The 18,659-nt window shown below is 38.2% G+C and overlaps 1 protein-coding gene across 5 annotated transcripts; it reads right to left on the bottom strand.

The window, feature by feature from the left end:
- Window positions 1-582: 582 nt before the first annotated feature.
- Window positions 583-17,295, bottom strand: LOC131321006 (uncharacterized). Of its 5 annotated transcripts, none has more exons than XR_009198431.1 (14): window positions 17,097-17,295; window positions 16,949-17,001; window positions 14,621-14,891; window positions 13,947-14,290; window positions 13,571-13,856; window positions 12,700-12,767; window positions 11,369-11,620; window positions 11,087-11,162; window positions 3,397-3,473; window positions 3,252-3,301; window positions 2,361-2,445; window positions 1,653-1,751; window positions 733-1,125; window positions 583-650 (listed from the first exon to the last, which is right to left on the bottom strand). XR_009198431.1 is itself a non-coding variant. In XM_058351978.1 (13 exons), the coding sequence occupies exons 1-13, from the start codon at window positions 17,260-17,262 to the stop codon at window positions 892-894; spliced, it is 2,061 nt and encodes a 686-aa protein (XP_058207961.1). In that variant the 5' UTR covers window positions 17,263-17,295; the 3' UTR covers window positions 583-891. The 5 variants fall into 5 exon arrangements, 1 of the variants encoding a protein (XP_058207961.1); XR_009198432.1 differs by having other exon boundaries at window positions 583-634; XR_009198433.1 differs by having other exon boundaries at window positions 16,949-16,998.
- Between the last annotated feature and the right edge of the window lie 1,364 nt (window positions 17,296-18,659).

Below are 18,659 nucleotides of genomic sequence, written 5' to 3'. Positions count from 1 at the left end.
CGAATCGAGCTCTCGTAATCCCAGTAGGGTTGACAGGCCCGCATGTTTACATTGCTGTTTGTTTTGGAAACCTTCTTTAGTCTTCTAGAATTTGATTCTATAGTTTATTTCCAAATTTCTGATTTTGGTAAATTTTGTATTGCTCTGATTTAGGCTTGATTAGAAAGTCAAATCTTTTGTTATTTGTTTCCTAGTTGGTCTAGGGTTTCTCTGACCCTATAAGTATCGTTTGTAACCCTACGGGCAAAGTTGGTTTTTGATTATTATTGAATAAAAATTGAGTCTTAGAGACAGTATCTCTAAAATTATATCGTTTGGGATTGTCCTTGTATCGTTTGGGGTTGTCCTTGTTGCATATTATCCTTGTCCATATTTTCTGCTGCATCAAGTTAGGTAAACAATTACCACCCCAAAAGCTTAACAAATTAGAAAAGGTGCCCAATAATGCTCAAGCTAATAAATCTAACATGACTGAGATTTTGGGGGTTTGGATAATTCCGAAAATATAGATATATCTTACCTTCAATTTCTTGGCAGTTCCTCTTTCTCCTCTGTTCTTTCTTCTCCTTTCTTTTCTTTTCCTTCCTTTCTCTTCTCCCTCTTACACTCTTCTCAGCTTCTCCACTTTATGCAGCTGATATATCATATTCCTGGTAATCATTTTCCGGCAGACAACTGTGTAATTTTTTTCCCACAATAATTAACAACATTCTGTTAAATTCAAAACATCACCTTTAGTAGGGTATTTCTGAAAGTGAGAACATTCCGTGACATATATCCTCTTTCAAGTATATCTCAAGAGAGTAAAGGAACTCTGCCCCTATGGAATGAAGAGCTCGTAAGATAATTCTCTGAGAACCATGAGGAAAACCACGAGCACTCCAGTTAACTTCATTCACTTCTGGTTGACTTGCAAAGCATTATTCTGAACATTGGATCCCCTCGATCTATAACATGCTGTTCCCAGTCTGATCGCACTCCAAAGGGGTTCTCTTTCAACCACCCTCCTTGGCTGATATCGACATCACTGTGTTCCTCCACAAGGGCGAGCTTCCCCTTTCCATATTGCAAAAATTGTTCTTTCATTCTCACTGCTACAGCTTCTATGTCGGACTGGAGAAAGACCTGGATTTCAAGAAACAGATAAAGTAACCGAAATTAGGTATGCGCTTTTGTCTGGCCTAAACCTAATCACTGCCTCTCTCTTCTGGAACTATCACTGCTTACTATCACAGCATTTTAGTCCACTGTGTACTTTTCTTTTACCCAAAAGAAAAAATGAACTCACAGTTTTCCACAAATAAACAGCCAAAGTATATTTATATTATCAGGACCTTTTAAGTGGGACACAACAACAATCATACCCACATTCTATATCAGAATTGCAGCCCCATTTAAACAATGTTTCACAGGTTAAAATGAAGTGTCGTTCTTCTTGATTGCTAAACCAAAAGGCAAAAAGAAAAAAAGCCATTCTTTTGCCTGAAATTACATCTTCCAAAATACATTGGTTGGAAGAAAACGTGAACCTACTAGATAAAATGATTTAAGCACCAAAATCACGTTTTTACCCACAATAAACGTGTATAACCATGAAACCGAAGAAAGGGCACTGTTTAATCCCAAGTGGAAAAGAGGTGATAATGTGTTACCTTCCCATCAGGTGTAAGAAGATCTGCTATGGCTTCAACTAGAACTCTTTGCAGCATGCTCCACCTATGCACTGGTTTGCTGAAATCAGGATTTGGACACTGCATTAAAAAGAACTTTGCGTCAACTGAGATAAAGTTTTAGTCCCAATCGTCGAATGGACAAGGGAACCCAAGAAAAAAGACCAGATTTTGGCTCTATAAGAGATAGAACTATGTCATAATTGTAACATTTTCTTTGCTAAAGCTGAAAATTTCTCATAAAAAAAATCGCACTTCTTACGAATTGGATGAGATTTAAGATTAGAACACAACTCTTTGTCAAGGTTGTAACACTAAATAGTTACAAAAATCTCCAGATTGATCAGAATTCTATGTCAAACTTGTAGCAACTTTAAGTCAGAGATGTGAAGTACATCCAGAATCACCTCTCACAAGCCATAGACTATCATTACTCTAAGCGTCCATGAGTACACCAGAATCAGTTTCCGTACTGGCCCAAGAGGCAAAAAGAGCAAGTTATTTCAAGAATCAGAATTCCAGAAATGGGTCCTATGCCTTGTATAACAAATGAAGAAGACAGTCTAAACAAGAGCCAGAGTACCATTCTCTGAGTCTATATTGTCAGATTTTTCTTCTCTTTTTTTTTTCCGGGAGGGGGGGATCCATGTACACAACATCATAATGTATGTGACACTTCTATATCTATACCTGTATTGACACAAGCAACAGGTTCCCTGGGTAACTGGATACTATGGATCGAAAAGTAGAGGTTGCATTTGTTGGGATAAAGTACCTGACAAACACAGAGTAAGATCGCTAAGATGCATTGCTGATCAATAAATACGAGCCAAGATGAGAAACATTAATATTATTAAGCAGCCTAGGAAGTTTGATAATAAGAATGACAAAGAATACATGCTCAAAAGTAGTAGCATTCACAGAAATGCAGACCATTCTAGAAAAAAGAAGCAGTGCAGTTGACATTGTACCAAATGAACTTGTTACCACATTTCTTATTTCCAACCACAAAGCAAATAAATGGAGGACCATATGTTAATTTTCTACCTCTAACTTATCTAGAAGCTTTAAGTTGTTAGAGAGGGATAACTTTCTCAAGTATACTCACAAAACTGTCAAAGCATATCATAACCAATATCTTTATACAAACGCAAATTTTCTTGCGATATAACTCTTAGGTCAGCAATGACCAAAGAACCCAACAGAAAGAGAAGTCTTCCATTACTTGTCAACGACTCAACTACTTGTCAACAAGAATTCAATGGACTTCTTGCAATGCTGTATAGACATTTCTATTGTGCCAAGGTCATTCCCGTCCGCAGAGGAAAAAATAAAATAAAAGACCCAGCCTTGAGAAGAAGGAAAGCAGAAACAGGAAAACATAATGCAATAACAGTACATTTAGAATTCACAGAAAAATTACAGGCAAAAGATATTAGTCTTCCACTCAAGATACGTACTTCAAGATACCTAGAAGAATTTTATCCTGGTTAGAATTAGTGAAGAGTTTTACCAGCCAAGATTTTTGATATGATGAGTGCATAAGCTACTTGAAGCAGTGATAGGCAATGGCAAACATACCCATTCTTCATGCCAGATCGATGAACAGAGGCTAGACAACGACTTACAAGCTGAAAAGATGGTGATTAAGAACACGAGTAACTCCAAAACATAAGATAGCCAAGGAAGAGAAATAATTATACATGTATATACATAAAGCAACAACCTTTTCATTTATCTCTAGCCCAAGAAAATTCAGATCCTTCCTTCTCCTAGCCATTCTGAATAGAAACAACCCATTCCCTGTCATTTACAATGTCAAATCATAAGTAGAAACAAATATGTGAATTCCTCATCTTCGTGGATGCAAACAATTTGTGTCTTCTACTAAAGTTGCAATTTATAAATCCAATTTTAGTCTTGCTTATCTTAAAAGCTTTTAATTCTAAAACGTTTTTTCACGTACTTCTGATATAGTATCTATCCCAACTTTTGTTTCAACATCATTAGTTGGAGAAACAAGTGAATTCCTAATCACAGTAGGACTAAACCAAGGGTCCACTTTGAGTCCTTACCTCTTTGCCCTAGTTATAGATAAATTGACTAGACATATTCAGGATAATATCCCATGATGTTTGTAACGTGCTGATGATAGTCTTAGTAGACGAAATTGCAAGAGGTGTTAATGTTAAATTAGAAGCTTAGAGAGAAGCATCCGCATTTAAAGGATTTAGGATCAATAGTAAAGCAGAACACGTGGAATGCACGTTTAGTGGTAGTCAAAGTAGTGTTGACAAAGTGACCCTCCAAAATCAGGAGTTACCAAGAAGTGATCGTTTAAGTATCTTGATAGCAAGGATGGAGAGATTACGGATGATATGATGCACAGGTTGGACAGGTCAAGAGGCGGAGATTGATGTGTGACTGCAGGATACCCTCAGAGTTGCAGGGAAAATTCTACTGTCCGGCTACAAGACCAGCCATGTTATATGGCATAGAGTGTTGGGCAACTAAGAACCAACATGCAAGTACGATGAGTGTAGCTGAAAAGAGAATGTGACATGGATGTGCAGTAAGATTTTGCGAGGTAGAATTAAAACCAACAATCTTCATGAGAAGGTAGTGGTAGTATCTGTTGGAAATTGTCCCACATTGGTTAATTATCTCCTCCAAAACTAGTATATGAGCCTGAGAGCCCTCTCCACTTATTGCCAATCGGTTTTGAGTTGGATGCTTTAACATGGTATTAGAACTAGAGTTTCGGAGAATTTGTTCCCCCTTGTTTGTGCCATAAGTGCACTATTGTTTGTTGTGATCCAAGTGTTATGGATCGTTTCTTTACCTCTCAACATTCGAGTCGGGGGTCACACATGAGGAGGAGTGTTGGAAATTGTCCCACATTGGTTAATTATCTCCTCCAAAACTAGTATACGAGCCTGGGCGACCTCTCCACTCATTACCAATTGGTTTTGAGTTGGATGCTTTAACAGTAACGATAGAAAATAAGATGAGAGAGAATAGATTAAGGTCATTTGGACATATCTGTAGTTAGGAGGAGTGATATAGCCACGGTGGATGTAGAACAAGGGGAGGGGAAGATCAAAATTGGCCCTAAAGGCGGCAATTCGAAAAAACCTAGGTTTCTCAATTATCACGGAACACAATACCCTCGATGGAACTCACCGGAGACAATGGATTCATATAGCCAATCTCAATTGAGTGAGACTTAAGGCTCAGTTTGGTTTGGTACCATCATCAATGATCTTTCTGGATAGGCAACAAAACAATATAAGACGAGAAACAGAGGACAAAAAGGCCTCAAAAAGGAAAGTTCAAAGAGAGCAAGAGCACTTGGGTACAAAAGACCAGAACCACCCAACAAAAATGTCCACCAACTACTGCCTATGAACAATGCAAACATAAATCATCCAATGATTCCTCATTTCTCATACACATTGTTAGATTAATGAATTAGTTCGTTGTACGGAGTTTCATTATTTATCCTTAGTATGTAAATAGTTAATTAGTTAGGACCTCATTGTAATTGTTGTATCTTGCATTGTATATATACCCAGTTTAATGAAAGTCACCCTAATTTTGGGTTTTCCACAAATTGAGACTGTCGTCTCTCAACTTTACATGGTATCAGAGCAGAGATCCTAACCCTAACGTGGGATTTCCCTTGCACCAATCTTGAACAGTGCCGATGAACAGTAGCATTCTGCTATATCAACCAATTTCAGCCCTATTTGCCACTCAGATTTGAAACCTAGGGTTCACCGACAGTCTTCTGGCCCTGTTTGGACCTCCAACCACTGCTTTCCGGCGTCGCCTTCCCTCACCAGAGCTCGCCGGAGTTTTCCAGGTCGTTTCACGTTCAGGTCAGGTACTTTCAGGCTTCCGCTGCTGCTATTTCAGTTCGACCGAGTCAGTTTGAGTTGACCCAGAGAGTTTGGGCACCTTTTGTACAATTTCTGGGTTGGTCTTCTCTTGTTTACTACTGGTTGTAGCGTTTTGGGCGTGTAATTGCACTGTAATTTGTGTTTTGTGGATCTTTGTTGATTCAAAGCATATATCGCTTGCTAGTGGTTGGTTTTTCAGTTTTTGAGAGGTTATTTTTTAGCCTAGTGAGTTTGGCTCCTGGATTGTTCTTGCGGCATTTTTTAGTAGATTGTTACTACTATCTCTGGTGTTGGTGGTTGATTGTTCGTGGATTGTTGAAGTTTGGAGCCCCAATTGATTGGGTATTGCTTATTTTGAGTTGATTCCCTTGATTGGAGTTGTTTTTGGGAATTGTTATTGTCTGGTACTTATTCCCTACCTTCTGTTGATATGGCGGGTAATCCCAACCATGTTCCAACTGGCCCTCTTTCTCGGGAGGAGATACAAGCTCTCAGGCGCCTACTGGCCAGGGTTGATACTCCATCTACTATAGCTCCTACCTCCACTGCAGCTTTCTCTACAAGTATTCCAGCTAATGCATCCTCTTTTCCGTGGATCATAGATTCTGGTGCCACAGATCATATGACAGGTTGTTCTTCATTTTTCGACTCCTACTCTACATGTTGGTAAGGATAAGGTTCGAGTTGCAGATGGATCCCTATCTGGTGTTATTTCAGGGAAAGGTTCCATTCGCTGCTCTCCAACCCTTCATCTTTCTTCAGTTCTTCATGTGCCAAATTTTCCTACTAATCTTCTCTTCGTTAGTAGTCTTACACAATCCTTAAATTGCTCAGTGACCTTTTTTCCTACACATTGTGTCTTTCAGGAACTGGGTACAGGGAAGGTGATTGGCAGTGGTAGATCATGTAATGGCCTTTATTATCTGGAGTCTGCTCCTCGTCTGTCTCCGTCACCCATGCCAAGTGGTCTGGCTCTGCAGGTAGATACGAGTCCAAGTCTTTCTATGTTACATCAGTGGCACTGTAGATTGGGTCATCCATCTTATGGGATTTTAGAGAAACTTTTTCCTAGTCTAACTAAACATTGTACTTGGAGTCAGTTTTTTTGTGAAGCCTGTGAGCTTGGAAAACATAAGCGTTCTTTTTATGCACCTATTAACAAAAGAAGTGAGTCCCCGTTTATGATTATTCACACTGATGTCTGGGGGCCCTCTCCTGTTACTTCTCTTAAGGGGTATCGTTGGTTTATCACTTTTATCAACTGTTATTCTCGTGCTACTTGGGTGTTTTTACTTAAATCAAAAAGTGAAGTTTTTTCTTGTTTTCGATCTTTTCATGCGATGGTGAGTACTCAGTTTGATGCAAAAATTAAAATTCTCCATAGTGCTAATGGCACCGAGTATATTGGTAAAGGTTTTAGGACTTTTCTTGATGAGCGTGGTATTCTGTTTCAGACGACTTGTGTTGACACTCCACAACAAAATGGAGTTACTGAACGCAAGAATCGTCATTTGGCTGAGGTTGCTCAGTCTCTTTTGTTTACCATGAATGTTCCAAAATTCTTATGGGGAGAAGCCATTTTAACTGCCGTTTATCTTATCAATCGTATGCCGTGCGGTGTTCTCAACTTCAGGACTCCCATAGAGTGTCTTCCTAGCAGTTATCATGCTATCACTCTTCCCCCGAGAGTTTTTGGTTGTGTGTGCTTTGTCCATGCACCCCACCCCTCCGGGGGTAAGTTGGGTCATAAAGCCTATAAGTGTATTTTTGTTGGGTACTCACCTACCCAGAAGGGCTACAAGTGTTATGATTCACATTCTAGAAAGTTTTTAGTCTCCATGGATGTCACTTTTTGGGAAAGAGAGTCTTTTTATTCCCTCTCCAAGTCATCTCTTCAGGGGGAGTCTAATCAGAAAGAAGAGATGTTTACTATGTATAATCATGGTGAGGGGGAGCACCTATTTTATAATCATGTTGAGGGAGAGAAAGAAACAGTATCTGCTGAAGAGGCAACACATGGCATGGGCGATGACACTGATGGACTTCCAGCACGATTGCAAAGTAACTTGAAGACCTATGCTAGACAGAAAGATGGGAAGTCCTCCCATGTGATACCACTCTGTCAATCACCGTTGCCTACTCCAGTTCCAGACTGACTCATCTGGTAATGATTCTCCTCTCTCAGCTGACTTATCTAGTAGTGATTCTTCTCTTATTGAACCTCTTGTTATTAATGATCGTCCTATTGCTATTGGAAAAGAGAAAAGATTATGTACTTTACATCCCATCTCCCAATTTGTGTCTTATGATCGTTTATCTCCTTCATATTATGCCTTTGTTTCGTCTCTTTCCTCTATATCTATTCCACAGAATTGGAAGGATGTGTTTGTCATACCCAAATGGAAAAGAGCTATGGTAGAGGAGATGACAGTTTTGAAAAAGAATGGCACTTGGGAGGTAGTACCACTTCCTGGAGGAAAGAAATCAGTGGGATGTAAGTGGGTATTTACTGTTAAACAGAATGCAGATGGTACAGTTGACAGATACAAAGCTAGATTGGTTGCCAGAGGGTTCACTCAAACCTACAGTATTGAGTATTGACTATGAGGAGACATTTGCTCCAGTAGCAAAGATGAATTCTGTGCGAGCTCTACTTTCCTGTGCAGCTAACCTGAATTGGCCACTTCAACAGTTTGATGTAAAAAATGCATTCCTCCACGGTGATTTGGATGAGGAAGTGTATATGGATATTCCACTAGGTTTTTCTTCCGCTGCAAGTGAGGGAAAGGTGTGCAAATTGAAGAAGGCACTGTATGGTTTGAAGCAGTCACCTAGGGCTTGGTTTGGCAGATTTTCAAAGGCCATGCTGAGTTTCGGCTACAAACAGAGCCATGCTGACCATACTCTATTCATTAAAAGGAGTGATGGTAAGATTGCTGTACTTTTTGTTTATGTTGATATAATAATGACAGGTGACGATGTGAATGAAATTCATAATTTGAAGTCTCGACTTGCCCAAGAATTCGAGATTAAGGACTTGGGAGCGATGAGATACTTCCTTGGAATGGAAGTGGCAAAATCTCATAGAGGTATTTTTATCTCTCAACGAAAATACATTCTTGATCTTTTGGAAGAAACAGGCATGTTGGGTTGTAAACCTGTAGATTCTCCTATTGAGCCAAATCATCACTTGAGTGGAGATATGGGCGAACGTACTAATAAGGAGAGGTATCAGCGACTTGTTGGGCAACTGATATATTTAGCTCACACCCGGCCAGATATTACCTATGCAGTGGGTGTAGTTAGCTAGTTTATGCACGATCCTTGTATTTCACACCTGGATGCAGTTTATCGTATTTTGAGGTATCTCAAATCAGTTCCAAGAAGAGGAATTATGTTCTCTAATCATGGTCATTTGTGGTTGGAGGCTTTTACTGATGCTGACTGGGCTGGTTCTGTGGATGATAGACGCTCTACCTCTAGCTATTATACCTTTATTGGAGGGAATTTGGTTACTTGGCGAAGTAAAAAGCAATCAGTGGTTGCTAGATCTAGCGCAGAGGCAGAGTATAGAGCCATGGCTCATGGTGTTTGCGAGCTCTTGTGGCTCCAAACCTTGTTACGTGATTTGGGTTTCATTGACAGTGGTCCTATGAAACTCTACTGTGATAATAAGGCTGCTATAAACATTGCTCATAATCCTGTTCAACATGATAGAACGAAGCATATTGAGATTGACAGGCACTTCATCAAGGAGAAACTGAGCGAGGGTTCGATATGTATGCCTTTTGTGAGATCTGGAGATCAGTTGGCTGATATATTCACAAAGGGACTTGGCAGCAAGAGTTTCCACCCTATTGCATTCAAGTTGGGCTTGATCGATATCTTCGCACCAACTTGAGGGGTAGTGTTAGATTAATGAATTAGTTCGTTGTACGGAGTTTCATTATTTATCCTTAGTATGTAAATAGTTAATTAGTTAGGACCTCATTGTAATTGTTGTATCTTGCGTTGTATATATACCCAGTTTAATGAAAGTTACCCTAATTTTGGGTTTTCCACAAATCGAGACCATCGTCTCTCAACTTTACACATATAATCCAACATTGAGGACAAAGATTGCAACGGCTATATTAGAAGAAAGAGTGTCATTCGCCTCAAGACTATTATGAGCCAATATCCACATAAAACCTTAACTTTAAGAGCATAATCGCTTTCCGAATCCCTGAATGAGAATGAAAGGGGAGTATTTAGATTATCAACGACTATATTATTAGAAGAAAGATTTGCATGAAAAGAACCCCAAGGAATGGAGTAACCACACCCTTAATTACTAATAGAAGGTTTCAAGGACAAGTCACCAGGAAGAGCCAACAAAGATGCCAAAATTCATTCACTTCACACTTTAGATGTCATCTTAAAGTTCCAAAAAAATCAGAACCGTTTTGACAAAGATGTCAAAAACCATAGAGGCGATGGAACTATTGTTCCACAAAGTCAAGCTATGCAAACGTGGAAACAAAATATCGAAACAACCCCGAACATCTTGCTGATGATGTGACCCATAGAATCCAAGTGGGGTGACTGAAGTGGAGGAGCGCTACTGGTGTACTATGTGACAAGAGGGTACCCACAAAATTGAAGGAAAATTCTATGGAACTGCCATAAGACCAGCGATGCTTTACGGGACAAAATGTTGGCCTATTAAGAAATAACAGGTGAGCAAGATAAGTGTAGCGGAAATGAGAATGTTGAGGTGGATGTGTGGTAAGACTAGACGAGACAAGATTAGAAATGAAACGGTTCGTAAGATAGTAGGTGTAGCACCTATAAAGGAGAAGTTGAGGAAAAATAGGCTAAGGTGGTTTGGGCATGTCTATCGTAGACCAGAAGATGCAGTAGTTAAGAGAACGGATAGGATAGCTTTGGGTAGCAATGCTACGGGAAAGGGTAGACCTAAATTGACATTAGACGTTGTTGTGCGCAAAGATATGAGTATAATGGGTTTGTGTGAACAAGTGGCCCTTGACAAAGCTCAATGGAGGAAAATAATTCATGTAGCCGACCCCAAGTGATTGGGACATAAGGCTCGGTTTGGTTTGGTTTATTCCCCAATTTTACGGAAACGAAAACGGAGAAAAAAGAAGAAAGATAAGGAAAACAAATTACCAGGATTAACCACAAGTTTGCTTGAATTGCATATTACCTCTTAATAATGCAATCCAAAATCAACTACGATCAACGGGAAAACTCTATGGTACTTTATCTGATATATGTCTAGTCAATCCATTTATAACTAATTAATAACTAATGCATAAGATGCTTTATGCAGGGCATGATGTCAACCTACAGTTATGTCATATGAATAACTTTGAAAAAAACAAATAAAATTGAACGAAAATTATGAGAAATAGCACTTCCAATGCCAACTACCAAGAGTTTATAAATAGGATACCAATACGCATACCTATTTCCAAATAAACAAATAATATGCAGGAAAATTATGAGAAATACCACTTCCAATGTCAACTACCAAGAATTGAGTTGGATCAGTATAAATAGCATTCCAATCAATCTCAAACGGGTATGCCTGCACCATTCAATTGCCAAAAGGTAATCAAACACCAACAGACGTAACATTAATGTGTCGATTAGGAATACCAAAAGAAAGATAAAGAAACAGGTTACAAAACATAGACTATGTAAGCAGAGCTAAAGAGAGTATGAGAAAGAAAAGTCCTCTAGTTTTGTATGCAGCCGAAGGAGCAGCTTACTCAGAGAGTTGAGAAAGCATACTCTATCTAAGGCCATGAGCCCTGGAAGCTTTCTTCCTTTAAGAATTTCCCAGAGAACTGAAGCGTTGTCAACCACATTTTGAATAGAGGCAGAACTTGACACCCTCGTAAACACTTTGCAGGCCATATTCCCAACAAAAGTTATCTCACAATTTCTTCTATTGAGATTATCAAGCATTATTGCCAATTTAGATGCTCCATCGATGTCCTGACCAGATGAGCTGAATTTCATTGGGCCAATCCACAAAATTTTCTGCACGTCATTAATTCACATTTGTTAAAACAAGCACGCAAACAAAGAAGTTCACAAAATTTTCCAAAAGACACTGAACTAAAGTTCATTAGAAATGCATTACACATGCATCATCATCAAAACATACCTCTTGGTTCATGAACTTGAATTAATTCAATTATCTAAGACCCTTATTTACAATAAAAGAAAGGAAGAATCTAAATAATAAATTATCAACTTCAAAGCAAACATCAACTAAAAAAAGGAACAAAAAACATGTAAAAATACAGAATTAAGGCATATAGAAGAAAGTAAGTGTGAGAAAACAAGCACAACCAGATCATTGATGCATTATCCACTTATATGCCATTAAATAACAAAGGCGCATCAACTTTATGATTATTCAAACATATGATCATCATCGCTAAATAAAGCACAATCTACATCACTTTTTCCACCTTTTCTACAGCCTGTCATTTTCGAGAGGAACAAGCTACTGAACCATGTCGTTTGCACAGAAAACAACCCAAGATCTGAAAATGGAGGAGTACTAGAAATGCAGGGGTCTGGTCCACTTCCTGTGAAAAAAGGTCCGTTTCAGCATCCTGGCCTATGATCCACGCCCAAAACATAAAAAGAAAATGCAAAAGGATGCATCCTGATTTTCCAAACTACGGGATCACAGCATCAAACACCCTTTATTTCCCAAGCCAGCCAATGAGAATTAACAAGTATCATCCCACTAAGAAATTGCTCATTTCCAAAAGATGGAATCTTCAAGAGCTTCAACCCTATTTGAACACCTAATGACTTGGAATTGGACGATATTTCTCTACCATGGTCACTGAGTACATTGTACAACACCCAATAACTTGGATTTACCACAGAGCACCCCTTGACATTAAGCAACCAGCTAAGATTTCAACCAGAACAAAAGCTTATTTGTAGGACAATGATACGAAGACACCACAACCAATTTCTTACAATCTGCATAAAGATATCACCTTTGATCTCTGTCAAAAACAAAGCCCATGCAACACGGTTCAGAAAATCGAAAATGTTATGCCATTGGAAAACAATTCAGAAACTCTTCAGCTCACCTCAGACTTTGAAAGCAAGGAAGAAATTTCCTCCAAAGACTTTGGCCCAATATCAATAGGTAGCCACCCTAAAAGAAAGCACCCATACAAAAGATAAATAATGACTAATTAATCGAACATAAACAATCAAATTGTTAAAATTAAGGACTAAAAGGATTAGTAAAACAAAATGCCAGGAATTAGTAGCAATTCGAAGAAGGTACTAAAATAAGCAACAAGGTAAAATTCTGGAACTGGCAAGCTAAGGTGCAGAAATATGAAATGCTATACCTAGGAAGCCAATGTACAAAGGATATCTCCACAATTTACGCATACTGGACAATACAATAGAAGGGAGTTACTTGACCAATAAATTAGTCATCCAACCATTCATGTGTTCGTTACTTGGTCCGCACACATGATTCAATGTGGGAATACCACCATCTATGTTCAACATAACAGTCTAAGCATTCCACCTTCCCCGACCAACACTAAATTTATCAAGCTTGGATCCCCAAGCAATTCCAATAGTAGAGTGATTTCATAAAAAACAACCTAAATTCAACCCTTTAATAAGACTAATAACTACCTCTGGAGGACTATTTATAACCCTATCATCTACCGAAGAATGAAATAGAAAGCATACCATTAATAAGAAAAACATTTTATGGTTCACAAAAAATTTAGGGTGATCAAAGCCACATAGTAGTTTCTCAAGGGTGCCGACAAATCTGATCAAGACTCGCCACCTGTTAAAGAGTTGACAGAACGGAAATTGGCAAGTTATTTAAAACCCAGAACATGAAAGTTCAAAAGAACCATCAAAGGTTTAACGATTCCCTTAAAGAGGACATATTCCATCACATTCATATTTAAGAAAAAACAAGCTTACCCTCCAATATACTATGAGCAGGAAATAATTCCAATCGGTTGGGGATATGACTATTCAAGCACCAAAAATCTTTCGGACATAAAATTGGAATTCTTCTGAGCTTGGCAAACTGGATAATCTTCAAGGCTTCTTCCAATACTCCATGTTCTACCAACTTCATAGAAACAGGCAATCCTTGGGCATGCATTATTTGGAATGCCATCATTCCAACAAAAACTAAACCATCACATCGCGAAGCTAGAAAATGTAATGCAGCTGCTTTTTCTAAGAGTTTACCCCCTCCAATCTGCATCATAGCAGAGTATTACAGATAAGACATTGACACAGGAATAAAGATATACATACTCGAATGCAATAAATAGTGCTAGAGGTCTACAATGGCTATATGTGGTCTTTTGTTCGTTTCAATGGCCTTCTTTAGTTGATGCAGAGCCTCCTCAAAATGAAAACCGGCCATACAAGCATAGCAGAAGCGAGTAATACCAACAGTTGATGCAAGAACTTTATGAGATTGAGAAAATGCATCATTAACAAATATATCAATCCCTAACGATAATTGTTCAGCAAACTTTGAGCAATTGGCAAGTTCCTCTTTGAACTGAGAGAGATTCTCAAGAAGAAGAACATCATATTTCCCTTTGTCCTCCAATTTGGACTGCATGATACCGGAGACATGTTTTGCTGCTGCAACTTTGAGTTGAAGAACTGCTGACAGAAGCTCTGAGACATCAAAAGCAAAGCAATAATAAGCTCCTCCAGTACAGTAAGCTCAAAATATAAATGTTAGAATTCAGATGCAAAACATCCTTTATCACTACACTTTCTTGTTTCCCAACAAATATTGTAAGTTGTAACTATTTTTTCTAATGAACAAAAACACCAGAATACAATTAGGATATGGCCTATCTGACATAATATTTCTTTTACCAATCCATAGTCAACAACCTTTCATTAACTGAAGGAGCTACAAATTATTGAATCCAAAGTGAACGAATAATTTCAAAAATCATGTGAACTGGAAAACCAAAAGCAGGAAGAATTACCTCTTACCTGCAACAGATTCTGCTGTAAGGAGCTCTGAATTATTTTTCATACTCCAATTACTGAGTAGAATTATTTTAGCCCGAGCATTGTATAAGTATTGAATGGTGGAAATTGCACTGTAGACATGTGAAGACTGCTGGCCCAGCTCTTGGCAAAGTATTATGGTAGAATCAAATCTGACCAAGACGACTTTTCCAAGAAGCTCCTTCTTGGGAAATTCTCTAAGAGTTTGTACATGTGGCAAGGAATCCAGTTCTGCTCCATTACAACCTTTTACCTACAGAAAAAGGAGACCTAGACAAAATTAATGCTATAAACCAGGCAATAGCAATATTCACAAGCTACATAAGGTAATTGAATGACTGAGGCATTCAAAACAAAGCCAGTGAAACATAAAGTCGACAGCTAGTTGTGTGAATCCTGACAATTTTGGATCAAAAGACAGGTACATCGGAGGGTGGGGGTGGGAAAGTGTGGATTTGATAATATGGCATGGGCTGGGCTTTGGATTAAGATGCTTGAGAGTAGATCAAAATTGAACAGTGCTGTTTACCTAAAACAAATAAATATTACCATGTAAGGCCAATAAGTTTATTATCCAAGGATGTGGTTTCTTGTACCTTTTTCTTTAGTTGGTTTGGCAATGACTCGTCAGACAAACACTACCAAGTATTTCTTCCATACCAGTTAATTTTTTCAAGAGAAAGCTTTACATGGTCTTCTTCTTCAACCTTGATATTCAAGCATACGTGTGATAAAAGTCCTATATTTCGAAGTAAAAACTTCAAAAGACAGCAAGCAACACACAAAGTACTTGAGCTCCTACTCTTGCAATCTCCATGATAAAAATTTTTGTTGACCATGGTGCCCCCCTACCCCAGAAAAAAATAGATAAAATAACAAAGAAATATATGTGGCACCATTCCTCTTGGAAACCATGAGAAACAATATAAAAAGTGTCACTAATTCCAGTTGAACAGACAGACAGATGTCTCTAATAGAGGCCATAAGCTATGCAGGTTAGCTCATCCTTACTTCTTTTCGATTCTAATGCAAACTAGAGGGAACGCTCTATGCACATGTAGGGTATAGAACCAAGCAACCAAAATTAGAAATCACAAACTTAAAATGACTCAACTGAAGATACTCCAAGCTGGTATAACCTTCAAAACTCACGCTGGTTTCGGAACAATTTTACCGATATTACTCTTAAATCTTAATTAATTCCATTCACAATGGGGCCCATCCAACCATGGGATCTCTAATACTGCTTCCACAAGATATATTTTTATACTTCGCATAGTTCCATTTTTTGATGACGCATGATTCTTACTCTCGTTTTTTGTTTTAGCAAATCTATCAAAAGGCAAAAACAATTACTACAAAGCAAACTTCTTTTGCTTGCTACTCAACTTGCTTAAAAGCATAAATGCTGCTAATATTAGAAAAATCACACATCATTAGGGAGCATAAATGCTGCTAATATTAGAAAAATCACACATCATTAGGGAGTATGAAGCCATGTCTATATGCAAGTAACTTATCATATACACATGCAAACTGCAGGCGAGTAAAAGTGGTTTAAGCTAATTCATCTATAAACAACAAAGATGATCAAGTCCACCATTACAAAGAGCAATTTCATCTAGGTGCATAAAATGAAGGGACAAGGATAGGGAAGACCTGAGACAACCAGTCTCACGTATGACATCTAAATGTCTAGCTTGGTATCAAAGCTTTGCTCCTAAGATGTCCCAGGTTCAAGTCATACCAAATACATCCGATCCATGATCGCCACAAATGGAGAGTGTGAGAACTTGATATTCACTACTCGGCCCATTGCACAGCTGTTTAAGATAACTATTTTGGTCAACTAATATTTCTTTACATGCATTGTGATTCACTTACTATTATTTTAATAGACGATAAAAGCATACATATTCCGCAAGAGATGAGATGTGATTCTTTGAGTGCCTTTCGGATAGTGGGAACCACTGAATCATCGACTCTTCATGTTAGAGAACTAGAATTGACGGACACAGCATCTCTAGGTGCCCTTACTCTGCAATCAGTGTCAGAGAGCAAGGACACTAAATGTGCTCTCTTCTGCAAACTGCAAATCATGGAACACTACATGTATCCATGTTTTGAATACTCTAGTAATGATGCTTTTTCTCAAACATATTCAGATCAACAATAAAGAAGGGGAAAAGGCCTAGGAGTTGAACCATATGCAATTTAGGCTTCGAAATGTTTGTTTGACAGGTTAGGCTCAAATTTGCAATATAGTAGCATATTATACAAAGTAAAAAGAAGGATGAAATGAGATCACACCTTGTATGGGCTTGAAAATCTCTCTACATGATCTAGCTCCTCCAAACTACCTCCTAAGGAGTCAATTCGGAAATATGACAAGGCTAACAATGGAGAATAGATAAAGTATTCAATTAAAAGAAGTCATCATCCACTTTCGAAGAATTACCTTGAAATGAAAAATGATTCCGTTGGCAGTTCTGAAATGACCCACATTTTTCACCATACAAAAAGGGTTTGCATTGAAGCCACTTAACTGAACCAGAAGGGAAACTATATAAACTCGGATTGTTAATGGACAGAGTTCCTTGAACTAGGTTCAAGACTTGAGTCATCTTTATTCTAGTCACTCTCGTCAAGCGGGAACTCTACACAGAACCCACATATACAGATAACCACTAATTAGCATTGTCTTCTAAACTACTATAAAAATTCACTAATTTGAATAAGAATGTATCAAGAATTTCCTCTACAGCGAAGAATAACCACAAGGAATCATGACTACAAGACAACCACGGATTAGCATTGTTTACAGAGCTACTATAAAAATTCACTAATTTGAATAATGTATCAAGAGTTTCCTCTACAACGAAGAATGTCCGCAAGGAATCAGGACTACAAACAGATAGTGAAGTAATTTTCTGAATGCGTTAGAGCATGAAATCAGATGATGAAGTAAAAATCAAGGTTCCCTTTATTAACACACCAACTGTTGAGAAAGCTATGGTACCATAGAGATGTTAGGGTTTTTTTTGTGCGTGTATGTTGGACATATATTCAGTGTATGCCATGCATCTTTTTGGTTAGTTACTCGGGGGTGTATCTCGAAAGTGTAGGAAACTCATACTCTTAGGGATGATAAGCATATATTTGGTACATGGTATGAGCTATGCATATGTCTTTGGCTCATTACTTACGCATATTTGTGGTACTAGATATGTAAGTTTTAATGTTAAGAGTTACCAATAGGGGTGTACGGTAAAATCCCATAATACTTGCGCTTTTTTTTTTTCTTTTTTTACGTTAGTTATGCATCTTTTTTAGTTTAAATAAGTTACTTTTAACAACCAAAATCCCTAGGCTTCTCCACTAACATATCTACAGTTAACGTGTTCCAAATAACTGAACTAAGGCATCCTTTAGCGGATCAAAAAAAAAAACTAAGGCACCCTTTGGGCAAACTTTTTTAGAGTCTTTTTTGGTATTTCTTGAGAAGTCCAAAACACACACCATTTGCGTCCAAAATACCCTTTAACCCAAACACCCTATTCTCTTCCCCTTGAAGACAGTTTTTTTCAAATTAATCAAAAAGACTGTAAGAGAATGCCGATGAAGTGCTGATAATTATTTTCCCCTCAATCTTGTCAAAGCACAGTCACAAACAACATATAAACGTTTGCTTTCCTTTTCCCTGTTGTAACATTGGAGTAAAACAGAGCATACAAAACAAAAAGGGAGAGCAAGAAGATAAGGAAGGTTTACCTTCGGGGCTCGAGCAGCAATCAGAGAAGTTGTGAAAGTTTTTCTCGAGGATTGAAGCCTCTGAACCGTCCGCCTTCTTGCGTCTCTCTCTCTCTCTCTCTCTCTCTCTCTCTCTCTCTCTCTCTCAAATCACTCCCCCGCTTCGCCTGCGCTATCCAAATCTAACGGTAGTATTCCCTAATTTCTAATATATAAGATGAAATTTTCTAATGTTAATAATTAATTAATGGAAAAAAAATTGAACTATATA

This window comes from Rhododendron vialii, chromosome 3a (assembly GCF_030253575.1).
Source record: "Rhododendron vialii isolate Sample 1 chromosome 3a, ASM3025357v1".
Lineage (NCBI taxonomy): Eukaryota > Viridiplantae > Streptophyta > Magnoliopsida > Ericales > Ericaceae > Rhododendron > Rhododendron vialii.
Note: the sequence above shows the minus strand (reverse complement) of the source record. Positions and strands in the feature narration are given on the sequence as shown.

What these genes read in the sequence shown, in the direction of transcription:
- LOC131321006 (XM_058351978.1), bottom strand. Translation starts at nt 17,262, where the DNA reads ATGACTCAAGTCTTGAACCTAGTTCAAGGAACTCTGTCCATTAACAAT. An exon ending in CCTTGCTTTCAAAGTCTGAG is followed by an intron (nt 11,621 to 12,699) that starts GTGAGCTGAAGA and finishes AATGACGTGCAG; the next exon opens with AAAATTTTGTGGATTGGCCC. An exon ending in CGATCTGGCATGAAGAATGG is followed by an intron (nt 2,446 to 3,251) that starts GTATGTTTGCCA and finishes TGTGTTTGTCAG; the next exon opens with GTACTTTATCCCAACAAATG.